The following is an 18,344-nucleotide window of genomic DNA, read 5'->3' on the forward strand; positions in this document are numbered from 1 at the left end:
ACTTTTAGGGTAGACTCACCCTAGCGTATAATACGGAGAAGTGCAATGTGAGAAAATCTCGCATTATACTCTGGCCAATGTTATCAGTCAGAGCTGATCTGCGATTTTTTTTTCTCATGCTGAATCGGCATGAGAGAAAAATCGCAGCATGCTGTGATTGGCAGCGTATACCGGATAACGCACATCCTTACAAGTCTATGGGTGAGTGTGAAACATCAGACTGCACTCAGATGTTATCCAATATACGCAGAGACAGGCATCAGACAAGATGGAGAGATTAATCTCTCCTCCTCACCTGTGTTGCGATTCTCGCAAGCGAGATAATTGGAGCACAGTACAATGGCACTGCAGCTGAGATTGAGTCGAGTGTCATTAGCATATCCCATCCGATGCTCCATGTCACTGTGACCCTGGCCTAAATTGCATTTTTTTTATTTAAAGAGGTAATTAGGAATTTTTTGTGCCTGTATGTGCTTAAAAACTAAGAGTATGTTCCTGCAGAGATCGGCGCCAGGTAGTTAGCACCTACTTGTCTGTTAGTTCTTAGGCACATTGTTAAAAAAGTCCCAGATAACCCCCCATAATATTTTTTAAACTTTTTGTCAATTTTCACTTTTTTTTTAGTCCAACCAGGATATTTGGAACCTACAATCATTTCATTTTTTGTACCATATACTTTAGTATTACAGTATATAGTACGTATTACAGTCTTTCTATTAAGCCCAGCTAGATAGTTTGTAGTTTATTTAACCCTATGAGGTATTCACAGAAAGAAAAAACATAAAATATTTTTTTAAATAGCTCTTTTGCAAATAAAATAATGAGACTTTCTAATATATGCATATTTTTGTGTACACTTTTCATGGTTCTTTTTTTCTTTATTTAAATTGTATGTGATGCCACTAAATAGACCAATCCTGCACGGATATCTTGTCATATGACCACCAATCATAGGGAACTCCAGAGCAGTAAGAGTATGTGCACATGACGGAAACCGACTAAAAAACATATCACAAACACACAAAAAAATTGAACATGTGCATTTCTATGTAAAAACGACTCACTGTTCATATGTTCAGGAACGTATTTTAACCAGGTTTATAAAAATGCTAAGCAGTTAAAAGAAGTGACCTAACCATTCATATGGCATTGGCAATTTCACAATTCAAGTCAATGGGAAAGCTCAAAATATACCCGGAAGAAATGTTTTGGTGCAATTTGCCATCATTTTTGCTTTAAAAAACTTAGCAGATTTTTCATTATGCAATGAAGTGAAGAAGAAAAAAAAAAAAAAAGACTCTAGAACAACAGGAAAAAATACATCACAAATGACATTGGAAAACTGTTTAAAAAAACGTAGATGGCCAAAACTGTAAAGACAAAGTGTCATTATTTTCTATTTACAATCGATGAAATAAATGTATTGAACCGCAATGTCCCATTTATGTTTAAAGTAAGAGAGAGATTTTTTTCAGCATTTTTTATGCTTTGCAAACTAAAATAGAATCAACATATTTCCAATGAAAACCTATATTTTTGTCAATTCTTTGTGATCAGTTTGTTACCAGTTATTTTTACTGTTAGAGAGGATGTAGCAAACGGCAATCACCCATGCTTTTTTATAGTGCAGTTTTCAGGGCCCTATAAATGTGGGTAAATATTCCATACAGACAGCTCTCCAAAAAGTTTCTAGACTTCGTCAAAAGTGATGGTTTCTACATCGGCCAGACCCTCATGCTGCCATTCTATTGGAAATGGATCAGCAATCCATTAGGATTCCATTACTTAATCTAATTTGAAACCTAACCTCTAAATTAGCCAGACCCCACACTTGAGGCATGTATAAGAGAAATAAGAAAGGGGGAAATAAGTTTATATTCAAGTCGTTAGGAGTAACTGAAGCATGAAGAAGGGTGTTTGTTTTTTCCCCCTTTTTTGTGTAGCTGTGGTCACGTCTCAGGCTGTCTGGTAACCAGGAGAAACGAGACATGATGTAATTCCAGATTGAACTTGAACTTCAGGGACTTAGAATGTGGGGCAGTGGGAACAATGGACCATAGGAATCAATAATGTCCATTTAACAGACGACCATGTTGGGAACTCGGTGTTAACATTTATGGGAGAGAAACAGCAGGATCTGCTGTGTGACCAGAATGAGATGGTCCAGATACAAGATGTTGGAAGTAAAGAAAACAACTTTTTTTTTCTTTTTTGTTCTAGCAAATGTTTTCTTCTGTCTCTTGTACTCTGTGAGCGGCCTCCATAGATTCCTGAAGGATTAAAATAAAAAAAGTAAATTTCTCTCTGCGGTAAAGCAGTTGCGTGCCCTAAGCACTCTTTGTTCACTTAGGTATAACAAAGTTAATCTTACGTTTCCTGTCAAGTGATTTTAAGAAATACTGAAAGAAAGGAAATCATATTGTGTAGCAACCACCACATGTGTTTAATGTGTTTGTAGGGCACAAGCGGCATTTCTGCCTTGTGTTCCAATCTTAATTGAGTTGTGTAGTTATCTAGGTGAAAAGAAGCACAAATTATATCTTGTCCGAGCTAAAATATCAACATTCTGCTTGTTTTTTATCAATCGTTTATGCTATTTAATTTTTTAATGGATAGATTTTTTATATACACGATCACAGTCCATATACTTTTAAACACAGTTTATAGTAGAACTGATTGATTGATAATGCAGCCTTAAGGGCAGCATGTTACAAGTTCATATTCCCTGTTGCCAACACAAATGAAAATCACTTGTGCCAGATGATTAGTAGAAGAATACATTGGACACATAGTTTGTAAGTGGGATGTATTTATGAGAAGACTCCAAACTCCCCCTGCTCATTGAGGAAGTGATTGACTGTCTGTATGTAAAATATATCTTTGTACCGTGTTAGCCAGTAGAGATAAAAAAATTGTTTAAAAGAACAGAGAGTCCTCAGTGGTTGATACCTTTTAATGGCTAACTGAAAAGATGGTAATAATTGCAAGCTTTCGAGACTACTCAGGTCTCTTCATCAGGCATGGTATAACACAAAATCTGAAGAGTCACGTATTGTGTTGTGTATAAATACGTGACTCTTCAGATTTTGTGTTATACCATGCCTGATGAAGAGACCTGAGTAGTCTCGAAAGCTTGCAATTATTACCATCTTTTCAGTTAGCCATTAAAAGGTATCAACCACTGAGGACTCTCTGTTCTTTTAAACAATTTTTTTGTCTGTATGTATGCATTTATACACGCAGTTTGTCAGCCGCTGCAGAGAGGGGCAGGATAATCTCCCTTCTCTTGATTACAACTAGGGCTGAGTGGATCCGGATTGTAAAACTCCAGATCCGCGCGGTTTCAAAGATTTCCGGGTGCCGGATGGATGATAATAATAATTTACAACACGTCTTCTTAGAGTCAGTTTAGTAGACAAGCAACACAACATTTTTAAAGCTATTTTACTTACTATTAGTATGGATCTGTAGATATAATAGGCTGTCCTTACATAGGGCATATAAAGTTGATAGATTTGTTTCAGATTTACTTGTCCAAAAATATTTTTGTGAATTATAAAACAAAGCATTGTTTAGATTTATTAAAGAATATCTAATATTTAGTAATTCTTGTACAGGTAGAAATTTTGGTTAATAATTGAGTAAAGTTTTAGAATGATGAGGAGAGAGGCATAAATTGTTCCTTTAGGCATTTATTCCTACTTGTATGTAGTTTTTTTCAGGCGTACTTAGTATGAAATATGAACACCATGTCTTCAGTGGTATAAGGCTTCGGAAAAACGATCATAAATTAGTCCAGAAGGTTAGAGTGAGTAAACATTAAATGAAACAAGAAATTACATCATTTTATCATGAAAAGCAGAGTAATTCTTAGTTTAGTAACTACAAACATCCTCATCATATTAAAATAACTAGAAAGTTAAGCCTCATTTAACATGGCCAATGAGTCTCCTGTGTAAAGGACCCACTGATCACATTTCTTTTGTACCTGTGATAAAACTGTCAAGAACAATGTTAGGTTGTGCACATACAATGTACGCTCCATAAACCACCTAAAAAAGTGCTAAAGAAACACTCAATAGAATGGACATAAGCACTGCAATGTAAAAACATGCCGTGCCTATGCTCCGTCTTTTGAGCTTCTTTTAACCATTTCCAAAGGCAGTCATGTAGCGGTTAAAAGATGGGAGATCACTCTTCTTCAGGTGCATGCTCTTTGAAGCCACTCATTATTTTACACATACAAGTAAGAAAAAAACAACGCAAGAAGTAAAACTGCAATGAAAAATGTCGAAGAAGATGATAAACAAAGACGCTATTCCGGCATCTAAAATATGTTTTGTGCACCTGCCCTTAGGGTGGCTTTACACGCTATGACATCGCTAAAGCGATCTCGTTGGGGTCACGGAATTTGTGACGCACATCTGGCCGCGTTAGCGATGTCGTTACGTGTGACACCTATTAGTTTTGAATCGTTGCAAAAACGTTCAAAATCACTAATCGGTGACATCCCCCCCTATTCCCAATTATCGCTGCTGCTGCAGTAATGATGTTGTTCCTTGTTCCTGCGGCAGCACACATCGGTACGTGTGACACCGCAGGAACGAGGAACATCTCCTTACCTGCATTCTGCCAGCAATGAGGAAGGAAGAAGGTGGGCGAGATGTTCGTCCCGCTCATCTCCGCCCCTCCGCTTTGATGGGGCGCCCGCTTACTGACGTCGCTGTGATGCCAAATGAACCGCCCCCTTAGAAAGGAGGCGGTTCGCGGGTCACAGCGACATCGCTAGGCAGGTAAGTAGTGTGACTGTTCCTAGCGATGTTGTGCGCCACGGGCAGCGATTTGCCCGTGTCGCGGAACCGATGGGGGCGGATACGCACGCTAGCGATATTGATAACAATATCGCAGCGTGTAAAGCGGGCCTTAGAGGCAAAGGCAATTTTAGAAGTCTGAAATTATCCATTGCACATTTACTTCAGAACAAGTCTCTATGATAAAAAATGAAAGTCATAGAATCATAGCTGCCTGTTCAAGATCACTGGGGGGGGGGGGTTCTCTGGATGACTGGGGGTTCCAGTTATCAGTCCCCCAGGGACCAGTAAGTTATAATCTATCTGATGCTGAGCAAATAACTTTCCATCTTGGGAAATTCTTTTAAGCCCATCTTGTTTTACCAATGCACCTACAATATTAGGCCATGTGCACACGTTGAGTATTTGGGCATTTTTTTTTTTACCTCAGTATTTATAAGCCAAAACTAGTAGTGGGTGAAAAATGCGGAAGTGGTGCACGTGTTTCTAGAATACTTATCCTTTCATTGTTCCACTCCTAGTTTTAGCTTACAAATACTGCAGTAAAATATTGACCAAATACTGAATATGTGAACGTGGCCTTAGAAGTTTTGTAATGGGCTTCATTTTATTGTGTCTCCATGGACCTGATGTTAAATAGTCTGCTGCTTATTTCATAAAGCACAATAACATTACATTTATAATCAATTAATAATTTTAAGAATTTTATGGAAAACCGTTCATAGAGCATTTTAATACAGTATATGCAACACAATTAGTGTACAATGTTTCATTGTAAATCATGTTTGCCTCCATCACTTCATCACTTATTAGATTTAGCATTCAGACATCAAAAACTGAAGTCATGCTGTAATTCATACCTGGATTAGCAAAAAAAAAAAAAAATTGCCCTGTGCAAACCTGGTCTAATGATATGAGGGTAAATGAAATTGTGATTCTTGCACATATTTTTATGGTTAAATATTTATTTTTGTCACTACAAAGAAACAGTAATAGAGGGCATGAGAAAAAGAAAAAAAGAGGACACCACCTGGATAGGGGATTAACCTGTGGCACATCAAATATATAATAAAATACAGAGAAATGAAGTATGCAACACCTATAGATATAAATTTATGATATGGGCCAAATCAAATTAAAAATGCCAAATGGCTATGGTAAACCAATCAGGGAGACCCAAATTAGAGCTCTGATTTACCCTATCCAATCACATATCTCATTGGTCCCCAACATAGGTATAGTGATAAATGTAAGGCTATGTCCGCACGTTGCTTTTTACCTGCTTTTTTGCTGCTTTTTCAACTGCAGCGTTTAATGCCAAAATGGTTGTGTTCTGCTTTTCAAGCAAAGTCTATGGGAATTTGGGTTTCTTGTGCCCACTATGCAGTTCAAACTGCAGCCTTTTTGTAGCAGAACTTTGGTCAAAAACTCAGCTTTGCAGTGCAAAACCCAAATGGCAAAAACAATGTCAATTGTTTTTGCCATTTGGGTTTTGCACTGCAAAGCTGAGTTTTTGACCAAAGTTCTGCAACAAAAAGGCTGCAGTTTGAACTGCATAGTGCGGACAAGAAACCCAAATTCCCATAGACTTTGCTTGAAAAGCAGAACACAACCATTTTGGCATTAAACGCTGCAGTTGAAAAAGCAGCAAAAAAGCAGGTAAAAAGCAACGTGCGGACATAGCCTCACTCCGCTATAGAGAGCTGCATACAAAAACTATACATATTATAAATGCCAATAAGAAAGCAATAGCAATGACATGCACAACACAGTTTAATGAAAATAAATATGTAAATAAACATCATATACTGCTAGCACAACCAAGACAAAAAAACTGCAAAGGAGGTAAAGAAGGGCATAATAATGGGACATGTATAGTGAGAAGTGATGAGGTAGTGGGAAAGACCCCACAGGTATCGCCACCAACGATGTGGCTTCCTCAGGGGCAATAATATGGCTCATGTCGTAATAAAAAAAAATGTATTTCTGTAGGTGATCCCTTCTTTTGTGGCATACTCTTTCCTCTGTATTTCAGTAGAAGGCAGACACATTCTTGTTGAAGTTGCAGAGCCGTTATTATAGGAATCTAACTTCAGGCAGGAGTGATATACTTATAGTAACCTTATTCTTCTTGGTTCACTGGGATGGAGCTGAGATCTCTCTGTAGCACATTAAGTTCAGATGAGTGGAACCACAGTGGACCCACATTTTAGGTTCTGTATGACTATAGTGCTGTGAAAGCCAATTATTTTATTGATTTTCTGTTTTATTGATCAATAATCCACGTGAGCAATAAAGTCTAAGTAATTATGTTTGTCTTGTCTGGCTTCTCTTTTGCAGTCCTGGTACCTGGGCTAGTTTGGTTCCTTTCCAAGTATCAAACAGGACATCAATCCTGCCAAGCAATGTCCAGAACTATGGACTAAATATAATTGGAGAACCCTTTCTTCAAGCAGAGACAAGCAACTGAGATAAGTGAAACAGGAAATAGGAAGAAAGGACACGTGGAAAAGAAAAAAAAAAAAAAACACGAAAGAGAAGATATACTGACCAGCATTTGCAGCACTTACAATCACTGATTCCTTTAACCTTTTTAGTACTTACAGGACCTGTGAAGCAATGCAAGATATTACTTTTCAGGACTTCGGAGCACATAAGGGGTTAAGGCGGAAACAGTCGTGACCCTGAAAGAGTGGCTAATATATTTCACGGATGGTAGAACGCAACTAGCCTTTGTTATCTGATGTCCGCTGGGAAATAGGCACTCTTTCTACACGACAATATATTTTATATGACTTTTCTAGATGCCTTAATAATTGCATGATAAGCTAGTCCTGTTTGGTTTTAGTCTTCTTGTTGTTTACGCATGGGAACACTACTCCCATCTTTCTCACAAAAGAAAGGCTGTGAGGCAGCAAATAAGCTGCAAAAAAAAATAGGCCCCAAGCCCACCGCCACCATGGATCTCCGTACATAGAACAGTTGTCATCCAGCATGTGGAAAGCAATCATTAGATGACCTTCAATCATTACTATCAGGAAGAGACATAACTACAAGAATCCCTGCTATACACCGTGCTTGTTTTTGGCTACTTAACTTGTCAGCAGAGTTGTGTCCATCAGATTATTGCTGAAATCAATTGCCTTTGTACATTTACAAAAATCCCACAATAATCAATGGAAAAATGGGATGTAATGCCCCAAAAAATTAAATTAGAGGCAAGTGCTATTTAAATAATTATCTAACGGGGCATAATTACAGTTAGTCCTCTTGCCCTCTGACTCTAAACTGTAGGGCTTGTAAAGCTACAACCTGCACAGTGCCAGATAAAGCCTATGATTTTCCATGTGGTCACCTCTGGCACTGACAGGAAAAAAAAAGATTAAGATTATTTAATTCCCTCAATGTATGAGGGGTGTTTTCTTTTAAAAAAAGAAAATTGGATAAAAAAGCGACAAGATTCTGATGTATTGAGATCAAACAGTTCATAGCACTTATATTTGGTTAGGCCGCCACTAAGGGGCCAAATATTTTATTTATTTATAAACATTGGTTGAGTTGTGCAAATGGGATGGAGTTCAGCACTAGAATGGCAGAGCAAATAGACAGAAACCCACACAGTTGAAGCTGCCGGTCTTCATCGGATACAGAAAAGACTGATGCCATGCCTTCCAGCTGAAAAGGGCATGGTGGTGTCAGTATGTCGCTCTAAAAAATACAGTCATTTTTGATGACATAAAGAATTATGCCTCTTTATCTTACAAGGTAAAAAGTAGTAAAAGTACAGTTTCCAGTAATTCTTAATTTGCACGAAAATATAACGTCCACATTACGTGCCTTGCCTTGAATTTAAAAAGAAAAAAAAAAAAGGTGACATCACAGAACTTGTTTTGCTGCATTTATTATCATTTTAAATCTTTACCATTTTTATGACAAAACTATTTTGTACTCCACAGGGGAAAGAGAAATTATGTGACATCCTGGATTTTTTAAACAGTTAGTTATACCTTCTCACATTTATAAAGCATATCATGGCTCTGTATAATTGCCGCTTAAAAGAAATAGTAATCAACCAGCAATATTTTCAGTATTTTGGTGTTTTTCTATTAACCTTTCATGTTTTTCATCTTCCAGTTAATGTGGGGAAGGAGGGAGGGTGGGCAGGAAAGGGGTAAAAAATTTTTACAAATTATGCAATACCACGTTTTGCCTATGTAGGTAGTGCTTTTAGCAGTATTTGGTTATTTTAGGTAATTTCGCAGATAAAGAAAAAAAACATAAAAAAAGAAGAAAAAAAAAGAATTTAATGTATGCTTTTTTTTTTTTTTTTTTCAATTGACCAAAGTGGGTACTGCTATTTTTGCAGTGTGATGAGGTCCTTTTGTGTACTGACAAGGAGAGGGAATTTTGTTTTATATATATGCGTATAAATATATATATAAATATATATATTATGGGTGGGCGCTAGGAAAAATGGAAGTTTGAGCTCTTTAGAAGACTGCTGCACAGCAGAAAGCCCATGTAGAGTGGCCATGACTGCAAAGCGACCCATTTTTATCTACTGTAATTAGAACATTATATACATTTGATGTCTGAAAAAGAACTAGTTTTATCGAATTAACGTGACCTAACAGAATTATGTACCCTTGAAATACTGGAATGCATCATTAGACTTGAACTTTTTCACTGTAGCCTCTAGTGGCTTGGACCACAGGGTTTCATAAAAAAAACTATTTTAATGATAGCAAAAGACACATAAGTTCATAAAATCGCATTGCACTTAAATGGCAGTTCTTTCCACTTATTGTTTTCTATTGACTACCAAGCCTTAATATTTGTAAGGAGTAGTAGTACTTCTAGAAATCCTGCTCTCTATGAATACATATACAAGTGCTGAAAAGTCTACCTTCCTCTCATAACCACTAGCACGGTATGCACTGCTCCTATACTGTACATGAGCATTATTCTGCACAGTTCTCCCACAGCCATTGTCCTCCACATTATTGTCAAGCATATCCCGATTACCCCTTTATGAAAGATTCATCAGGGTTCCTTAAGCAGTGACCCGGCACAGACAGCAGTTATTTTTAATTGATGGCAGTCATTGATCACTTTACAAGGCAAAGGACAACTGGCCAGCGAATGTTCTCTATTTAATATGATTTTACTCACCTCCCAGTGTGAATGCACTCATCAGTTAAGTACTCATAAGTGAAACATGGCAGCAGAACTGTGGAACCCTGGTGACCACATCCTCATACAATTACATTTATTATTGTTCTCACTGCCAATCACCTAATGAATAGATATGACTGGGATTATGTGGCTACTCTATTTGATTCACCCACTCAGGCAGATCACAAAAATGCTCAATAGCACAGCAGGAAAACTAATGCAAACATGAACTTGTGCAAACCACTACAATGATAATTATCCTTATATCAACATGCTCATTAATCTCCTCTTTATTAGGGCTAGTTGTCAAGGACAATCAATACTTCAAGGGAAAACGGCTGTATTTGTATATTTGCACTTTCACCAAACGTAAATTATTCTCTTCTAATAAGGCACACTAAAATTGCAGAGTGTCTGTGGACTATATATACACTTAGGATCTTGCAGCTTGCTTGCCTACTTTATTGCTGTCTTTTTGAGGGGATTTCTCAACAAGTGTTAGATTACATTTTGCTGGCATTTGTTAAATACTTTTATTGTATACCATCACAAGTTTTCATAAACTCTAAATTTGTTATGGTGCCCTTCTATACTTTTTGCTTCTCCACTACAGAAAGCACAAAATGTCTCTGGAGGGGTATTACACAATGTCTGTTGAGAAATCCTGCTCTATATATTAGGAAAAAAGGTTTATTTCAATTTGGGCTGTAATTTAGAAACCAAATCAGCTCTAAAAAGTCCTTCCTTCCCCATTGATAAGATTTTACCATTACCACACATTTAATCATCCTTTGTGCACTGTTCTGTTTCTTATTTAATTGCTTTGCAGTCTTGGCCTCTTGGTGTTGCCCCTGAAGTGTGTTTCCCCCCAGAGTGACATGAACATTTTAAGGCTTAGTTTCTGAAAGGGAATAATAACAGTGAAGGAAACTGTATATAGACATGGCAAAAAAGGAAATCCTAAATTATAGCAATATAGTTATGGGGTAAAGTTCAGATGGGCAGCTTGAAAAAAAAAATATGTGAACGAATCTGTGAAGCTGTAAGTAGCGAGAAGTGAGGGTCTTTGTAATGAACCTTGCCGACAGTTATTTGTACACTGTATAGTTTTGTTATGATTTTTGTTGAATTACACGTGCCCTCATTTGTAAAGCTACCTTTTTAGCGTTTGCAATGGGAATATATTTTGTTTCCATTTTTAAAGTAAACAAGAATATTGCTTGTATGGGAACTGGACTTGGGTTAAAACTCTCCGGATCCTTAATTTATGTATTTGAAAAATAATAATAATACTTAAAAAAAAATAGTGCTGTCCATGTTAGGGTTTGTTTCAGAGTTACCTACACTTAAAAAGCGTAGGTTGCTAATCATTTAAGAAAAAAATGTAAATGGAGAAAAGTTATATTTTATGAAGGTTATTTTGTTGTATTTAGTATTTGAAAAGTTGGTTTTTGGAGCATTTCAGAATGTTGGAAGCATCACTGTCTTAGTACATATGTGACTGTCCTCTAGCAAAATGCATTATGTGATTGTGAATACATGTTGGTATTTAAGAACGGAGTGCACGCCGCACTCCACAAAAAGCCTAGAATTTAGAGCAGTACTCTTCAAGTCACACATGACCATGTCCTCAGGGAGCATAAATTTTGGATTTGTAACTTGTAGCTTCACAAGGACTTAATGGAAAGAGATTGCATAGGATGTATTCATCAGTTATACTATCCATTTTTCTTTTCTTTGTATGAAACTATGGTTGGTGAAGACAAAAGCCAGATGGGGCACCCTATTACATTGATGGATAAGGGAGGAAACGTATGACCTTCCATATATAGCACACCAGGACTCATGTACATACATTTAAAGTGTTTTCGGAGATTAAAAAGCCTGTAGAAATGACCCCATATGCTTTGTACAGTATTTTTGGTTAATGAAAGCTCTATGATGTTGTTTGGAGTTAGGCCCCAAGCATAGTTTACATGTTCCTGTCGAGGTCTTTTGTTGACATTAACCAGCTGCATGCTTCACGGACATTCATTTTTTTTTTTTAATTTTATAGTAAGATATTTAAACATGCAGACTAAGCAACAGGTTTGGTTGAGCACATTAATACTTCATTTGAATTGAAGGATCCACAAGCTTTGTCCTTCAGAATTGCACTTTCTGCTAGTTTCCCTGTATTTTGCCCTATTCCACAACCTTATTGTGTAGGCATGTGTAAGCAGTTCATTTGGAACGTATAAAGGAACAACTGACTTTGCCCCTTCACAATGACCTTTCCATGAAATAAATTGCCATGACAATTATTTGTATTGTTTTCACGCCACAACTCTGTCAGTCACATTTTAATACTTAAAAAGGGGGGGTCAAAAGAACTAGCTGGAGATGGTCAATTTTTACATATTTTGTTGCAATTGATTTCCTTCAATGGTTGTAAGTAGTTTTTCTATAATATAAAGGGTTCAATAGTTATTACTCTTTAGAAATATCTGTGTGTTGCAGTTCAAATGTATGTTGAATTTGTGAAATATTGAGTTTCAGTGCTACTTGCTGACTACCCTTTCTTTGTTGTCAACCTAGCAAAAGAAGGACACACCTTCGAAAGCAGAGTCACCTGGTTACACTAAAGCAAGTGTTTGTAGTACTTTATTTTTGACAGAATGGTTTTGAAAAACTGTGCTACAGGGACTGATGTGGCAAATGTATCTCTTTATGCAGAAGGATGTTTTCGTGTTTTTTTTTTTTTTTTAAGAAGTATGGCTTATTATGCATTTTTCACTGAGGGCATTGAAGTTGCACGGACTGATAAAATGTTGATGCAAAACGAGAAAGAATAAAACCAGCAAAATGTTTACCAAAAACTCAAAATAAGTTAGCAGTGCCTGTTCAATTTCACAGTCTCACTGTTGAGTTCAGTTGTAAATATGTTTCAGAATCTCTTCTTCACAGATAAATAATAATAATTAAAAAAAAATACACCATGTAGAATGTGAGGGGGTAACTAAATCCCAGGCCTGGGCTTCTGAGAAAAAACAATGACATCTGACGAGATGTTCTTTATCGAACTGTTTCTTTGTGCTTGTCATATAAGACTTCTATGAAGCCTGGGAAAAGGTTACCCCCATATCAATGATATTTCTCTGAGAACAACCTTTTTGTAGGACTGTGTGTTTCTTTAGATACATTTAGTACAACTGTAGGTGACTAGTAGTCAGTTTATTGCTTGCTAGCTACACACCAGGGTTGATCCATTTTAAAACTTTTGGCACATCTTGTACCATTTTACTCCTCTCCATAGAACATGTATGCATGTTTTCCAAATGGTATTACATTTTTAAATTCTTTGTATAGTCAGGATGTATTTGTTTTTATCATTGGTACTCAACTTCAGTCTTTCATCAGCCAACCACTTTACATAATCTACTAGACTATACTGCAGATTGTCGCCACCTTTGTATAGTTTTCTACCACCATTGCAAATCTTTGGGATAGATTTACTGAAGAATAGGCAAACCAGCTTTTATATTTTTAGCATCCATACCTGTGGAATGCCTAGTTATTGTATTTTAAAGTTTATGTTCACCTCTAGATAATCTCTTCATAACTGCTTAAGTGCCTACATAACCTAAAAAAAAACCATACTTAAAAGGGTGGTCCTAAGGTTGAATTGTTTTTCCATCTAAATCCTTATCTATTTATTGCCATAATTCAAACTATATTTCTAATATCACTGCATTAAAAATTCTCTACTGTTCCCTAACTACACTATATATTTAACTGCTATTGATTTTTTTTTCCTTACATCCTGTCTGACATTTAGTTTGAGAATCCCAGTGCAATGCTAGGATACTCAAAGTGTCATCAGGGGTCAGAGACTGCAGTCACTACCGTAGCCTCTGCTCCTTTGCTAAAACATAGCGTCATTAGTGGCTGTTCTTGTCCCTGCTCTATCCCAGCATGCTGTTCATTGTGCAGTTTGCACATTGACAGTGCGATCTGTGTTGCCGGCTCAGATTGGTAGTAACGAGCTAACGACACAGAGCAGAGTGTACTGTCAGTGCGCATTGGCAGAATCCCTGGGATGCAGAGGTCAACTCTTCCTCCACAAGTGACGTCACTGGAGTTCTGACATGAAGCGTCATAAGACAGGAAGTAGGGGAAAAACATCAAAAGCAGTCAGATGGTGTAGTTAGGGAATTTTTAATGCAGCCATATTACAAATTAGTTTAGATTATGGTAATAAATATATAGAAATTTAGATTATTTTTTTTTCCTCTCATCTCTTGGTCTGACACCATTCCTGCAATATTGGCTTTGAGATTGTCACATGACCCATGTAGCCAAAGAGAGTCCGCTGATTAAAATTGTTTGACGGAACAGTAGTAGAAGCAGAAGTAGAAAGGCTGCAGCCCATCAGTGGCTGTTTAGAGGATGCAAGTCTCATATGACATAACAGTGTAACGTGACTCCAAGGAAGTACAGCGCTGACAATCGCAGTAATGGCAGCCTTCTGTTTGGTATGTTTTTTATGTTATGTGGGGCAATTAAACAGTTAAGAACAAGTTGTCCAGTAGGGAGAACAACTTTAATATTCATTATATGAAGCAGAATTGATTTTTATGTTCCTTTCAGCATTTGAAGCGGTTATCTTTCCAGTAAAAATCATGCATGATTTTAGGGAGGTCCATTTTCAAGATGTTTCCCTGACACCAGATTCCTATTTTTATATTTTATTTGCTAGCAGATAAATTTATACTGCTACATTCAGTTTAGCCCATTGTTATTGGTAAATCTATCCCAATATTTTTCTAACATTTAGTGACCAGAATGTTGTTACTGGAATGAGAATAATAATTTGAAAAATGTGTGACTCCAACTAAGGTTGAGTATCACTAGGTTAGATGTATCTGAATGTTCGGGTCTCTAGGACAAGGCTGAGCCTGCAAACAATATGAGTTTAACATGTCATGAGTTGGAATAATTAAGCTTTTTTTTGGGTGGTAATTTCATTGCAAGCAACAAATGAGCTCCAATTTGCCATAAGTTTTAAACTGGTGTAAATCAAGCTTGACTTAATGTGATTGTTACTGTTATATCCAGCCTATACTGCTAGCAGCTGCTCATACTGCAGTCAATTACTGGAAGCGGATATATTTCCTATGCAAAAAACTGTTTAAACAATAAAATGAGCTATGCTACAGACGCGCTTTTCTGTGTTTTTATTCCATTTAACTTTTCAGGCATTCTTCAAGGTGAAATGACTACAATTGCCAATGAGTGCTGATTGTCTGTCATAAGACATTGGTAAAGGCACCGAGTGTTCAATGATCAGTTCACAACTATCCAATCTGAAAGGCCGTGTGAAAGAATTTGTCTGTGAACACATTTCTCAATCCCATCAGCTTTTTGTATATAAAAATAATAAAATCAGCTATACTCACCAACCACTGCTCCAGAGTCAGCTTTTCTTTGCTGACTAGCTGCAATGGCAACTACACTACAGCGCACATGATCTCTGTAGCCAATCACTGGTGTCAGCGACTAATGCCATCTGCAGCAGCAGAGTCACAGATTGATTGTCTGCAGCCAAACATATACTGTAATTTTCACTAATGCAGGCAGTCAGCAAAGACCTTGAGCAGTGGTGGAGAGCAGAGGCAGTGATCACTGAGTATAGCTGATTTTATTGTTATAATGTAGAGAGAATTGATGGGGCCAAATACTGTATTCATGAAAAACTCCTTTAATAATGAGACATCTTAAACAGTTATGCTAGGGTTGAATTGACTGTTATGGTGCAACTTCAGTGATCCACATGACTTATATAATTAAATGACATTTTTATTTTAAGAGATTTGGAAAGAGTACTGTGAGCTATCTTGTTTCTGTAAACAGTGACCAGTGATCGCTCTACAGCTATGCTGTACCTTTAACATGGTAGGCAATAATAGCAGCTTACCTGTCAGATTGGGGAAGAAATAAAGCTCTGCAGTTACAAATGTCAAGTGCACCAAATCTCTGGACAAACGCCTCTTTGAGCTGTGTTGGCTTTATTATAACACCAATACAGTTGGATCCTGTGATACCAACCCCACCAATCTACATCCTGTAAGATGTTACTGTAACCCCACAGGCAGCGTAAAGACGTCAGCATTGCATCACCTGTGGCATCCCACTCTGTGTGCAGGAGGACTCAATCAGATTATGTGATTACAGTTTGACATTTTGTCGGAGGTGGCATTAACTATTTTTGAGGACAGGCATAATCAATTTTTAAGGTGGCATTAATCCTTTTTAAATAGGGCAGTCAGGTGTCATTATTTGATTTAACGGGGCACTCAGGGGGTATTAATACTGGATTAGAGGGTGCAATACTTGCTTTAACTAGTACTAAGCCACTGTAAAGAACTTAACAGTTTTAACATCTACAAAGTCCCCTAAAGAAGGACCAGTGTTCTATATTGGTTTATGAATTACCATTTTCCAAGTGGTATTGTCCATATTTTTTTGGTGTTGTGACCTGGCAGTGTTGTCCGACGAGCCTTTGTCTGGTATGCTGAACTACTGTTTCTGATTCTCCCATCTTTTAATCATTTTAAAATGGTATAGTTTGATTTCCAAATAACCCCTATTCCTTCCTTCCTGTTTGGAATAAGCTATTGTGACATAATTATCCAAAGTATGAAGATACAGATGCAGATCTCCCTCAGGCCTCTGCCACACTCACGTGAAAATCACGCACGTGCCGAGAGACACGTATTTCCCCTGCGTGTTGCGTGCAGGTAAGTACGTGTCTCTGGTACGTGCAGGCCACGTGTGTTCCGCGATAGCACACGTAGAACCGGTAATTTGCATACTCACATGGTCCTTCCTGCTGTCCGTGGTGCTGATCTTTGGTTCTCCAGCCCTGCCGTCTCCCCGCTGCTGCTGCTGCCAGGCAGTGAAGTGAATATTAAATGAGAATAATGAGTGGCGGTCGGCAGAAAGTGACAGCAGCGGCAGAGACAGGAGGGCTGGAGAAGGTGAGTTAAGGTTTTGTTTTTCTCTGACACGTGTATTTTCTCCGGCGCGTGTCACACGGGACCACATCCACACTACACTCGTGTGGTACGGGTGCAGGCCGTGTGACACACGTGCTGCGGGAGAAAACACTGACTTGTCAGCGTGTAGAAAAACACACACACGTAAAAACGCACACGGACACACGTTCCGTGTGGTTTTACGTGTGTGTGCCTGCTACAATAGGGTAGCATTGCTGAACGTGTCTCCGTGCCAACGGTACGTGCAAAAAATGGCAAACACGTACCGGTGGCACGGATGTGTGTCGCAGGCCTCATGTGTACTGGTCTTGTTCCACTATACTGTATGCAATCTATGGAAGTGAGTTACCTTGCCTTTTTATTCTAGTCAGTTGTAATCAATTTGTATGTCAATTGGAGAAAAAGGATTTCAGTCTGGTTGAAGATTGCAAATGGCCAGAAGATTTTTGAGGATTTGGATCTCTATGAAAAGCTCTATTTTAAGCCTGTTTGAGTCTGACCAAATGTATATACTTATATGAAAAGTCAATATATATAAATGTCAAAAACAAATCTAGACACTTGGATCTTAAAAATTGGCCCAATATTTATCTATAACTTCTATTTGCTATCTTTATTACTCTGTTAGAGATTGTGAGTGGTGAGGGTTGGATAACTGGTTACTGTCTGTCTATTCTTTATTGATAACAATGTATAAATAATTATTTTACTGACCTTTTAGTTTGTTCACTGTGCAGTCTGCATGTATTCTCAGCTGCCGGTAGATGTGAACACTAACATGACACAAATGGGCAGACTCATCTGCGGTTTCTCACAGGTGGTGAGCAGGTACAAAGCATCACCAAAGTTTCACCACATTGCAATCTGGGACTGTAGTAAAGGTATAATTTAAATGATCCCAAACTATAAATACTGTGGCCAGTGACGTAACTAGAGTTTGATGGGCTCTGATGCAAAGTCTGGACCTGGGCCCCCCCAACCGTACACCGACACTCTGGGTACGGGATAATGACGTCGACACTCAAGGTACGGGATAATTACGCTGACACTAAGGGATACTTTGCACACTACGACATCGCAGGTGCGATGTCGGTGGGGTCAAATTGAAAGTGACGCACATCCGGCATCGCAGGCGACATCGTAGTGTGTAAAGCCTAGATGATACGATTAACGAGCGCAAAAGCGTTGTAATCGTATCATCGGTGTTGCGTCGGCGTAATCCATAATTACGCGGACGCAACGGTCCGATGTTGTTCCTCGTTCCTGTGGCAGCACACATCGCTGTGTGTGAAGCCGCAGGAGCGAGGAACATCTCCTACCG

General features: G+C 38.0%; 1 protein-coding gene across 7 annotated transcripts in view; it reads left to right on the forward strand.

The window, feature by feature from the left end:
* The window catches only part of NFIB (nuclear factor I B), a 545,046-nt gene extending 529,863 nt beyond the window's left edge, over positions 1-15,183 (forward strand). For 6 of the 7 annotated variants that reach the window (XM_075316949.1, XM_075316952.1, XM_075316951.1 and 3 more), the window contains one exon: positions 7,152-15,183. In XM_075316949.1, the coding sequence (XP_075173064.1) occupies positions 7,152-7,281 (130 nt within the window). In that variant the 3' untranslated portion in view covers positions 7,282-15,183. The remainder of the gene's footprint in view (positions 1-7,151) is intronic. The other variant, XM_075316955.1, reaches the window with a different exon arrangement.
* Positions 15,184-18,344: the final 3,161 nt, after the last annotated feature.

This window comes from Anomaloglossus baeobatrachus, chromosome 1 (assembly GCF_048569485.1).
Source record: "Anomaloglossus baeobatrachus isolate aAnoBae1 chromosome 1, aAnoBae1.hap1, whole genome shotgun sequence".
Lineage (NCBI taxonomy): Eukaryota > Metazoa > Chordata > Amphibia > Anura > Aromobatidae > Anomaloglossus > Anomaloglossus baeobatrachus.